Here is a 12,500-nt window from a genome sequence, read left to right as displayed (position 1 = left end):
AACAGAATAAAGTACATAGTCACTCCTTGTTACGTTAATTCACTACTACTATTTGTGATGCAACCTGTATAGTGATTACAAAGTTCCTGTTATCATTTAGCTATAGGCTGTTACTCAACATTAACTGTGGTTTCTGTCTTATCATATTTTATGTAATTTAAATCAAAGAGAAAACATTTTCTTGTGCTTTATTTTACATTGAACATTTAACAACTTCATTAACGTTGCACATCATTTGCTTTTTTTTGCTCCTTGTGTTTATATGCCAGTCTTCAATAAGTGACCAATGTTGGGTCTCTGATGTCTTGCCAAGAGTGATTACTAAGCCTTACAGGTCATTAAAACTGTTTATTGCTAATCACTAGAAAATTAATTTTTAAATTGATCTGCTTAGTGTTTTTCTTAGTGCATTCTTAGTGCTGAGTAAGCCACATCAAAACCTATTAATTTTGTATCCTTTATCCAAGTGGGGAATAAATTCATCATCTTTCCCTAAACCTGCTTCATCAGTATTCTCAATCTCAGTAAATGATGTAATCATTATCCTATTTGGATAATGTAGAAGAAATGGAGAAGCCATTACTGAATCTTTCCTGCCCCAGTATTTTCCCATTGCAGTCAACTCCCAACCCTTATTCCTGACTTTTTCTGGGATTCCATCCATGCCAATCAAGCCATTATTGTTTCTCATCTGGAGAACTGCCACATTCTTTTACTTGAATTCCCTGCCTCTATGCTTGCTCTTCCCAAGCCTAGACTTTAAAGCTGTTTTTGCAGAGTACGCACTCATCTCACTCTCATGCTTCAGTCTTTTCAGTTGCCTTCCTTAGGATAAGGTCCAGAAAAACAAACAAACACAGCTTGGGTACTACATACATCACCTGGGTGATGGGACCATCCATATTCCCAAACTTCAGCATCATGCATGTAACAACCCCCAACATGTACCTTCTGAATCCGAAATATAAATAAATAAAATAGGGGAAAAAAGAATGAAATAAGTGAAAAATTCTCAAAAAAATAAAGTACAGCTTATGGACCCAGTAGGGCTATCCTTATTTCTTGTACTCTGCGTTTCAGTCATGTGAAGTTTGCTTCACTTCTTCAACTGAACCAGGCTGTCTTGTCTCCAGGCCCTTGCACAGTATGTTTCCTCCACCTCAGACACTTCTTTGCCCCTTCATGTTTCTGTGTAAACATCATTTTTCTTAAGATACCTTCCCTGACCCTGCAAACTAAGTCTCCTTGCTTTGTGAAGTTCCTAGCCCATAGTGCTACATTAGTACCACTTTATTGTAATTACCCCACTTGGAATCTTCTTTCCTTTTAGAGTATAAACTTTATGAAGGTAGGGATAACATCTTATACATCTGTTTTCTCAACTCCTAACATAGTGCCTGAAATTTGTAAGTACTTAAATAAACATTTGCCAAACCATTGTTTTAATTGTTCACTGTCTTTTCACTTGTTTGGTTGAAGAACTAAGATTTTGAGTTTCCAAACTATTTAGATTTTTGAGAATCCAAACGGTTGATCATAAGAATTAGACTTACATGGTTTTAGTGTTCTCAGCCAGGGAGCTAGGATAATCCTGAGACATTTTCAGAACATCATTATTGTTGATGCGTGATGCAGTGGACCTTACGTTCATACTATAAAAATCGCAGTCTTTTTTTGTTCTGATTATTCAAGCAAACCAAAATGATAAAGTATCAACTGGCAGGTTTCTGCGTTGTTGCTTTTATGAGATAGAGCCAAAAAGTTTTTTTTACTTCTTGTCCTGTGTGTGTTGATTATATTATATAATATTTGTTTATTTTTTGCTGTTTCCCCTATTAGAATATAAAAGCTCTAACGAACACAGAGACTTCGTTCCTTTCCTTGTTTTATCCTCAGCACCTTGAACAGTGGCTGGCAGAGTAATAAATATTTATTGAATGGAGGAATGATTGGAATCCCCTGGACAGTAAAGTTGTTGATTCAGTGCTTTTACTTTTCCTATTTAGTTCTGAAAATCCAGAATGGCTTGATGTTTACATGCATATTTTACAACTGCTTACCACAGTGGATGATGGAATTCAAGCAATTGGTAAGGTGGTTTATCGGGATGCACTACAGTTACTCATTTAATTGTTTGCTGATTTTAAAGTACTGCTTTATTTGTCCTCTTTATTAAGTACATTGTCCTGACACTGGAAAAGACATTTGGAATTTACTTTTTGACCTGGTCTGCCATGAATTCTGCCAGTCTGATGATCCACCCATCATTCTTCAAGAACAGAAAACAGTGGTAGCCTCTGTTTTTTCAGTGTTGTCTGCCATCTATGCCTCACAGACTGAGCAAGAGTATCTAAAGATAGAAAAAGGCAAGTACAGTTTCCCAGGCTCATACTGTTTTTCATTTCATTTATTTCTCCCTTTTAAAAAATGCTTTCATTTCCCTAATTATAAAAATATTACATGCTAAACTTCAAAAATTTATTTTATTATCATATTTATTTATTTTATTTTTTATTGATTTTTATTTTTTGGAAACAGAGTCTTGCTGTGTTGCCCAGGCTGGAGTGCAGTGGTACAATCTTGGCTCAGTGTAACCTCTGCCTCCTGGGTTCAAGTGATTCTCGTGCCTCAGCCTCCCAAGTAGCTGGGATTACAGGCGCACACCACTATGCCCAGCTAATTTTTGTATTTTTTCAGTAGAGACGGGGTTTTACCGTGTTGGCCAGGCTGGGCTCGAACTCCTGACCTCAGGTGATCCACCCACCTCGGCCTCCCAAAGTGCTGGGATTACAGGCATGAGCCACCCCACCTGGCCTATTTACTTATTTTAAAGCCAGAGTCTTATTTTGTCGCCCAGGCTGTAGTGCAGTGGCAGGATCATAGCTCACTGCAACCTTGAATTCCTGGGCTCAGGTGATTGTCTCACCTCAGCCTCCTGAGTAGCTGGGACTACAGGCACATGACGCCACACCTGGCTAGTTTTTAAATTTTTATAGAGAGAGGGTCTCACAGTCTTTCCCAGGCTTGTCACAAACTCCTGGGCTCAAATGACCTTCCTGCCTTGCCTTCCAGAGTGCTGGGATTACAGGCATGAGCCACTGCACCGTGCCGAAAAATTTATAAAAAATATCAAGGGAACATGATGTTTGTAATCTTACCATCCCACACATGCACATATATTTAATTCTGCTTTTTAGCCAACATTTCATTTAGAAATATAAAATGAATATTTTCCTATATAAACACATATTCTTTCACAGAATTATTTTTATGACCACAATTAAATTCATGATTCGTTTAGAATTTATTCTCATGTCACATGTGAAGTGTGGCTTTAATTTTTTTCCCCCTTTGATAACTTTGGTTCTAGTGGTATCAGTTTTTTCCCAGAGGGCTACCCAGTTATCTCAACATCATTTAGTGAATAATCCAGCTTACCCACACTGATTTGAAATTTCATCATTATTTTTAAAATTCCCCTGTATATTCTGTTCAGTTCCATTGCTGTGTTCATATATTAGTAGCCATAGTGTTTTTAAATATTAAGGTTTTATGTTTTAATACCTAATAAGGCAAATTCCTCTTCATTCTAAGTTTTCAGAATGTTTTTAACCATTCTTATCACTAACTTTGAGTTCCAAAAACAAAAAATTTCTGACATTTTTGTTGACATCGTGTTAACTTGATAGGATATGTTATGCCCTTTTTATTTGTTCAGGTCTTTTTTGTGTTCCTCAGTAATGGTTTCTTCATATAGATCTTGGATATTTCTTATTAGTTTCATTCTTAGATATTGTATCTTTTGGGTTTACTATTGTCTGTGACATATTTTCTTCCACTGATTATTGTTGTTGGAATATATGAAGGCTATTGATTTTGGTATATTAACTTTGTATCCTGTAACCTTACCAAATTCTTAATATTTTTAGTAGTCGTTCCAGTAATAATCTTTGGGCTTTATCTGATAGTGCTTTGGCTTAGGTTAGATATATTTTATCACTTGTCTATCTCTGGTTTATTCTTCTTGTCTTTCTGGGTTGCCTAGAATCTCTAGTGTAAAATAATAGTGATGGTAGAAAACATCCTTACCTTCTTGCTGATTTTAGTAGGAATAATCCTAGAGTTCCATTGTTAAGCATTATTGGGTATAAGATATATGTTTTACAGCCAGGTGCTGTGGCTCACACCTATAATCCCAGCACTTTGGGAGGCTGAGGCGGGCAGATTACCTGAGGTCAGGAGTTCAAAGTCAGTCTGGCTAACATGGTGAAACCCTGTCTCTGCTAAAAATACAAAAATTAGCCAGGCTTGGTGGCGCATGCCTGTAATCTCAGTTACTCAGAAGGCTGAGGCAGGAGAGTTGCTTGAACCTGGGAGGCAGAGGCTGCAGTGAGCTGAAATCACTCCATTGTACTCCAGCCTGGGCAACAGAGCAATACTCCGCACCCCCCCTCCAAAAACAGATATATGTCTTACCATTTAAGGAAATATTAATCTGTTTCTATTTTATTAAGAGTTTTTAATAAAAAAGGAATGTTGAATATTTTTAAGATCTTCATTTATAGATACTTTACCTCATTGAGAGGGTGGCATTGAGTACAGTCCTTAGGGACAGAATGGAGGGAGTCATGTGCATACTTGGGGAGAAGAACATTCCAGACAGAGGGAATAGAAAGTGTAAAAGCCTTCAACCAGAAGTATGCCTGGTGTCTTTGAGGAGGAACAGTGAGATCCCATATGGCTGGGGTGGATTTAGCAAAGTAGCACATGGAGCCAGAGAGGTAGAGTATGGAGGGCCTGATGTTGCCTTTTCCTCTGAATGAGGTGGGGAACCATGGTGGGTTTTAAGCAGAAGTTGCATACGCATGAGCTGACTTTAATAGGCTGCTGTTTTGATGAGAAATATAGGGAGTCATGGGTACAAAAGGGACATGAGTTAGGAGGCTTTTAGAGATTCTTCATAATTGACTCATAGCAAGAAATGTTATAACTTGGACCAAGATGGTAACAGTGGTAGTGGTAGAAAAATCCTGTGAGCTAATTTTTTTGTACTTTTTGTAAAGACACGGTTTTGCCATATTGCTCAGGCTGGTCTCCAACTCCTGGGCTCAAGCTACCCGCCCATCTTGTCCTCTCAAAGTGCTCAGATTACAAGTGTGAGCTACCACCCCTGGCCTCCTAGGGTATTTTAATTGCTGATGCTTCATTGCTTTAGTTCTCAACTCAATGTTACCTTGTCAGATAGCTAGCCCTGCTAGGCTGCTATATTATATTCCTCTTTTATTTCCTTCATAGAACTTAACCAAAACCTGAAATAGTCTGTTTTATTTACTAATTTGAAAGTATAAAAATGTAAGCCTCTTATAGGCTGACATCTTGCTGATGTTACCACTGTATCAGTAATACCCAAAATAATAATGTCTAGCACTAATTCAATACATATGAATGAAAAACCAAACTTAACTGGCCAATTCCGTGCTTCTTGATTTGTTTATACAGTAGATCTTCCTCTAATTGACAGCCTCATTCGGGTCTTACAAAATATGGAACAGTGTCAGAAAAAACCAGAGAACTCGGCAGAGGCTAACACAGAAGAAACTAAAAAGACTGATTTAACCCAAGATGATTTCCACTTGAAAATCTTAAAGGATATTTTATGTGAATTTCTTTCTAATATTTTTCAGGCATTAACAAAGGTAGGAAAGAAGTATTGATGATGTCATAAGCAAAAGAAAGTGTGGGTTGCTTAACACTCCAAACTTTATTTTTTTTTAAATATGAAAGTAATATATAATTCGGGAAATAAAGTAAAATCTTAGTATCACCATGAGTTTATAATCTTAAAAACAACTAGCTGATGTGGTTTGGTATATTTATGTGTGACAGACATATGCCCATGTTTGCATGCATGTGTTTTTATAAATGCATTTTTCATATACTTTAACCCAGCATATGCAATTTTTATAGACTAGTGTTTTCCCTTAACACTGTATTATAAACATTTTTCTTGATTCTAGATGAAAGACTTTTTACTGAGAGCCAGTTTAAACCTAATTTACCAAATAATCAGTTTTCAAAATTTACTGCAAACTTCTTTTAAGGAATATTCTCCCTGAATATGTTCAGTGGTTATTAATATTCTTCCTTTGACCATGTTTTTTCTATCCATATATTTGGAAAGAAATGTATTATGAATATGTTATGAATATATTGTATTATGAATATAAAATGTTATAAATATAGCTGTGAAGAATATATTTATTCATACCCACTTAATTTTTTAAAGAGTATTCCTTAAGAAGTTTCTCTTGGCCAGGCGCCCATAATCCCAGCACTTGGGAGGCTGAGGCAGGTGGATCACTTGAGCCCAGGAGTTTGAGACCAGTTTGGGCAACATGGCAAAACCTCATCTCTACAAAAAATACAAAAATTAGCTGGGCATGGTGGCACATGCCTGTGATCCTAGCTATTTGGGAGGCAAAGATGGAAGGATTGCTTGAGCCTAGGAGGTCGAGGCTGCAGTGAGCCCAGACTGTGCCACTACACTCCAACCTGAGCAACAGAGTGAGACCCTATCTCAGAAAACAAAATGAAACAAAAAGTTTCTCTTATTCTGGTGATTTTTTTTTATTAGTTGTCTTGCTTCCTTTTTCCATATTTGTATTTTCCAGATTTGGGGTTATTACCTTAGCAAGTTTTATAGAATTTAAATTACTGGATTCAACATTATAAATGTGAAGATGGCTAAGTCGTGATGGCCATATTTTGTCAAAATGCTATTTACATGTGAAAATGTTGGTTTTACTTGACCCTTATTGGGTATTATAATTTTTATGTCAAAGTTCAGGTAATAAATTGTGTCTTACTTTGATTTGCATTTTTAAATTAATGAGATTGAAATATTTGGATGTCATATGTTAATTTTGTTTCCTACTTTTTAATAATTTATCCATTTTGATTATTTGTATGAATCTCTTGGGTAATGTATCTTTTCCATATTTATCGCATGTATTTTTTCCCATTCTTTGCTGTTGCTTCTGTTTTTTGGAGCAAGGGACATCGATATTTCTTAACTTTTAAGTGGTGGGAACATCAAAGAAAGGTGGGCTGAGAATACACGAGTGCTATGTCATGCAAATTCTTATGTCATATTTAGGGGATTTAGACTTCATCTTGAAGAAACTGAGGAGCTACTAAAGATTTTTTACTTTTAAGCACCAAGTGATACGATCAGTTTAGAAAGATTACTCCAAAAGCAATAGAGAGGAAGGAGTAGAGAGAGTTGAGGCTGGAGGGCAGGAGATCAACTAACAGGCTCTTGTGGTTGGTAGTCTTCAAGAATAATCTGAAAAATGATGGCAGCCTAAACAATGGAAGTTTGAATGGAGAGGAGGGATGGGGGTAAGAGAGATTTGGTAGAATAGAATTGAGCACTTGCCGGGAGGGGTCAGCAGAAGGGGAGAAGGAAAAGTCTTGGCTGTGTTCCAAGTTTGTAGTCTGTGTAGCAGGGTGGATGGTGGTGCCCTTCACTAAAGTAAAGACGACAGTGGAGAACATGTTTGGGTTACATAAGCCTCCTTGATGTTGGTGGGTTCAGGTGGGACATTTGAAATGCCTGTGAAGTCAGGAGGGAATTGAATATCCTGATTTGTTTTTATTCACTAGTTAAAGCTTGAAAATTTTTCCTTTTTTGACATTAAATCTTGTTGTTGTTTTAGGAGACGGTGGCTCAGGGAGTAAAGGAAGGCCAGTTGAGCAAACAGAAGTGTTCCTCTGCATTTCAAAACCTTCTTCCTTTCTATAGCCCTGTGGTGAGTATGGGTAAATGTATATAGGTGGCCAAGTTTTGTAGGATTACTAAATGTTTTCAACTAAGCACTTGATTTCGAGGTCATTGTCAAAAATGATAGTATATACAATTTATATGACTTAATGCCTTTGTCAGATAGATGACTGCTGGAAACAGAAAACCAAATACCGTATGTTCTCACTTGGAAGTAGGAGCTAAACCATTGGATACTATGGACATACAGATGGGAACAGTAGACACTGGGGACTACAGGAGGAGGGGAGGGAGAGAGGGAGGGCAAGGGCTGAAAAACTACCTATTGGGTACTAAGCTCACTGCCTGGGTAACAGGTTCATCTGTGCCTCAAACCTCGGCATCATGTAATATACCTTTATAACAAACCTGCACATTTAGACTCCCCTGAGTCTACAATAAAAGTTGAGGGAAAAAAAGGTGACTACTGGAAAATTCATAATAGTATTGGGAGTAACAATTCTAAGAGGAAAAAAATAAGCTCTGAATTTATAGTACTCCTTTCTGTTATGAAGTAGATAACATCTATATTAAGCCAAAATCAGATTCTTGGGAATAGTCAGTAGGTTTTTATGGTTCTTCAAATGACATCACATTTCCTACTATTAGAATCAGATTTCAAAATAGGAACTTTTTCAGGAAAATGAAGGACAGAATGTGGGAACAGACTGTAAAGAAGAGGCAGGGGGAGAAGTACTAGCTCAAGAGTAAAACGGAATGGGAAAGCATAGTCATTTCCTTGAGAATGATTTAGAAGACTGCTTAGGAAGTACTGTTACTATCATCTGGAGATCTGCCAGCATTTCTTTTCCATTGGACCATTTAGAAACCACAGGTAGAGCAATCAGTACCTTAAAGCACGTTTTTCTCTTCTGCGTTTGATTTTTGTTTGTTTGTTTGACTCACAGGTGGAAGATTTTATTAAAATCCTACGCGAAGTTGATAAGGCGCTTGCTGATGACTTGGAAAAAAACTTCCCAAGTTTGAAGGTTCAGACTTAAAACCTGAATTGGAATTACTTCTGTACAAGAAATAGACTTTATTTTTCTCACTGACAGTTGAAATTGACTTATTGGAAATATTAACTAAAGCCCATATTAGACCATAATTGTCTGGTGTTAACATTTTTCTGTCTTAGACTTGTCTCACTTTTTTTGACTTTGGAATCTGGGGTTTCACCACTGTCACCCCTCTTTTTATGTGATATTTATCATCCTCAGTTGAGGAAAGCAAAAATGTAAGCTTATCATTGAGGTTCTTTTTAGGATATGTGCGAGATCAGTGTTGATTTTCTTCATAGCTGTTAATTTTGTTTGTTTGTTTGTTTGTTTTGAGACGGAGTCTCACTCTGTCGCCCAGGCTGGAGTGCAGTGGTGCGATCTCAGCTCACTGCAAGCTCCGCCTCCTGGGTTTATGCCATTCTCCTGCCTCAGCCTCCTGAGTAACTGGGACCACAGGTGCCCGCCACCACGCCTGGCTAATTTTTTGTATTTTTAGTAGAGACGGGGTTTCACTGTGTTAGCCAGGATGGTCTCGATCTGACCTCGTGATCCGCCCGCCTTGGCCTCCCAAAGTGCTGGGATTACAGGCGTGAGCCACTGCGCCCAGCCTAATTTGATTTTTTTAAGTGAGAATTACGTCTTTGTATCCACTGTAAGTGTATTCAGCTGCAGTAACAGAAACCCTCCTGTAGCAGCTGAATCTGATCTCTTTCAGGAACCTTATGCAATAAGTCCAGATGTAATGAGGTGGCTCCTTTCACCCTTCACGTGGTCTGCCAGGTAGACCTTTGCGTTCATGTTTATTGCCTTGTGGTTAAGGGGGCTGTGCCATCTCTGGGCCTTTATCCACATTCAGGAAGGAAAAGGGAGAAAGAGAAGGGGCTTTTTCCTACCAAGTCTTTGCATGTGTTTGGCTGGGTGGGAGGGGGCTTTTTAATAGATTTTTAAGAAAATATCTGTTATGAATAACAAAGCCAGCTTTCTAAACCTCACTTTTGGTATAGCCCCTTCCCAATTTATATCAGTTTTTTGGCTTTAAAGCACTGGTCTTGCCTCATACTTTGTTTTCTTTCCTTGAGAGATTTTTGGTGATAAAACCAGATTTTTGGTGATAAAAACAATAATCTTATTGGTAAGAGATAATACGATTTCCAGTTTAGAGGTAGGTTTATGGTTGGAAGTGTCACTGCTGAAAAGAACTGGAACATAAAAGTAAAATCTTACAGGTGAAATCTCATTGGTAGGGTTATATATACTACACTGTATGTATATTCGCATGTCCTCAGTGCTGACCTTATTGGTAGGCTGAATTGACTATATTCAGTATGAGATTTCAAAGGCACTGAAATCACTCCTACCTGCTAGCTGACACGAAAATTCCACTTTTGGTTTTTTTTTGTTTAAGTTTAAGCTTAAGATGCAAACACTGATTAAGAATAATACTTGAGGTTATTAGTTATGTTTACCTCAGTGCATATGAATTTCACGTTTTTTCTGAGAGCATGTTGTTTGTTGTTGTTTTTTTGTTTGTTTGTTTTTAACTTTTTTTCTTTTTTTTTGAGACGGAGTCTTGCTCTATCGCCCAGGCTGGAGTGCAGTGGCGGGATGTCGGCTCACTGCAAGCTCCGCCTCCCGGGTTCACACCATTCTCCTGCCTCAGCCTCCCGAGTAGCTGGGACTACAGGCACCAGCCACCACGCCCAGCTAATTTTTTAAATATTTTTAGTAGAGATGGGGTTTCACCGTGTTAGCCAGGATGGTCTCAACCTGACTTCGTGATCCGCCAGCCTCGGCCTCCCAAAGTGCTGGGATTACAGGCGTGAGCCACCACGCCCAGCCTTCTGAGAGCATGTTTTAAAACGGGAAGCACAAGGACCTTATGTACCTGAAGGAGTGTTCCACAAAAATGGCAAATTACAGAGGGAGGAGGAGAAAGGATAGTAGTGGGAAGGCAAGGAGTGTCCAATTTATTTTCTGCTCACATTTCTGTCTTGGACCTACACTGTTTACTTTGTTACTTCTTTATTGTTAGCATTATGAGTCTTGGTACATATTTTCATAGTACTTTGGTATATTTGAAAACATCCTATATCTATAAATTATGATACTTTTAAGTGACCAATGTTAAAGCATTTTTAATGCTGCATGTTCTGAAGAATTCACTCACAAGATTTAGTGCTTGAATCAGTTGCAGTGATATTTTGAAATGGTGCTTTCTCCAGAACCATAAATATGAAATTTTATATACAAATGAAATTATATACACAAATGAAATGGAAACTCATTTTTTTCCCTATACTGTTTGGCAGGGAAGAGGAAAAATGCAAAATGAGCTTGAGTTAGCATTTGTTATATTGAGTTTGATATTTTAAGTACCTAAACCACTAAGAAAGAAGGCATGGTTTCCTTCCACTGTTTTGTTTTGTTTTTTTTTTTTTTAAGATATTTTATCCCCTACAGCAAATGGGATATAGCTAAACTGTTGTTTTCTTGGTGGGTTCATCTTTCCAGATCAAGAGTTTCCCCACTCTATCTTTAATATTTTCTATTGCTTTGCTTTGAATTAGTTACTGAATAATTTTGGTATGTAAGTGGGAAAAAGTTTAAGAGCCACCTCTCAGCCTGATATACTTTTTTTTGGTGAAGCAGATGTAGAAACCGACTATAAGCATTAAAAAACAACCTCTGTTAGGGGTTCAGAAAATCTTAAGTATATGAAATATTGAACACCATTATCTGTTCTTCTGGACTGGGCAATAATGATGCTGTGTGTGAGCTAGCTGTGAAGCTGATAATCTGTAACTCTAGTATTCTGTTTCTTCAACTAATATTCTTTTTTAATTAATATTCTTTATGACCTAATCAATAGCCTTTTTAAAAAAGAAGAAATAGGTCCATATTAATTTAGGACTGAATTATTTATTCTACTTGAGCATGTGTTCTCTTTTACCACTTTGGAACTTCAGTTTCCTCCATGCTCCTGTCAGAAGTTTTAAGAAAGGGAAAATAGGCAAATGCCCCTCTTAACCATACCATATTTTTCTTTCCTATTTTTTTTTTGGAGATACGGGTCTCACTATATTCTTGCTAAGACTGGTTTCAAACTCCTGAGCTGAAGCAATCCTCCAGCCTCAGCATCCTGAATAGAATATGTTTTCTTTTTGTTGCTGGTTTGAGATCCAAGAACCATTATTAAAAGTTATATATTTATAGTGAAATAGTATGATGTCTTGGATTTGCTTCAAATTAGTCTGGGGCAGAGGGAAAGAAGTAAGTTAGTGGAGTAGATGAAACAAGACTGGCTGTGAATTGGAGTTGCTGAAGCTGGGTGACAATTACATGGGGTTCCATTATACTTTTTCTTTTTTTTTTTTTTCAGAGACAAGGTCTTGCTCTGTTGCCCAGGCCAGAGTGCAGTGGCACACTCATAGGTTACTGCAGCCTCAAACTCCTGGGCTAAAGCTATCCTTCCATCTCAGCCTCCCACATAGCTGGGACTATGGGTGCATGCCACCATGCCCAGCTAATTTTTATTTATTTATTCATTTTTATTTTATTTTGAGACAGTCTCACTCTGTTGCCTAGGCTGGATTGCAGTGGTGTGATCCTGGCTCACTGCAACCTCCGCCTCCCAGGTTCAAGCGATTCTCCTGCTTCAGCCTCCTGAGTAGCTGGGA

At 37.7% G+C, this 12,500-nt stretch overlaps 1 protein-coding gene across 2 annotated transcripts in view; it reads left to right on the top strand.

Moving 5' to 3' along the window:
- The window catches only part of SAAL1 (serum amyloid A like 1), a 29,210-nt gene extending 17,169 nt beyond the window's left edge, over positions 1-12,041 (top strand). The window contains exons 8-12 of one of the 2 annotated variants that reach the window (XM_031016336.3): positions 2,007-2,089; positions 2,178-2,366; positions 5,500-5,696; positions 7,719-7,811; positions 8,731-12,041. In XM_031016336.3, coding sequence (XP_030872196.3) covers positions 2,007-2,089; positions 2,178-2,366; positions 5,500-5,696; positions 7,719-7,811; positions 8,731-8,823 — 655 coding nt within the window. In that variant the 3' untranslated portion in view covers positions 8,824-12,041. The remainder of the gene's footprint in view (positions 1-2,006; positions 2,090-2,177; positions 2,367-5,499; positions 5,697-7,718; positions 7,812-8,730) is intronic. The other variant, XM_055355974.2, reaches the window with a different exon arrangement.
- The last annotated feature ends 459 nt before the right edge of the window (positions 12,042-12,500 follow it).

This window comes from Gorilla gorilla, chromosome 9 (assembly GCF_029281585.2).
Source record: "Gorilla gorilla gorilla isolate KB3781 chromosome 9, NHGRI_mGorGor1-v2.1_pri, whole genome shotgun sequence".
In the NCBI taxonomy this organism is placed as follows: domain Eukaryota; kingdom Metazoa; phylum Chordata; class Mammalia; order Primates; family Hominidae; genus Gorilla; species Gorilla gorilla.
The sequence above is the reverse complement of the archived record's forward strand: the minus strand, read 5'-3'. Positions and strand labels throughout refer to the sequence as shown.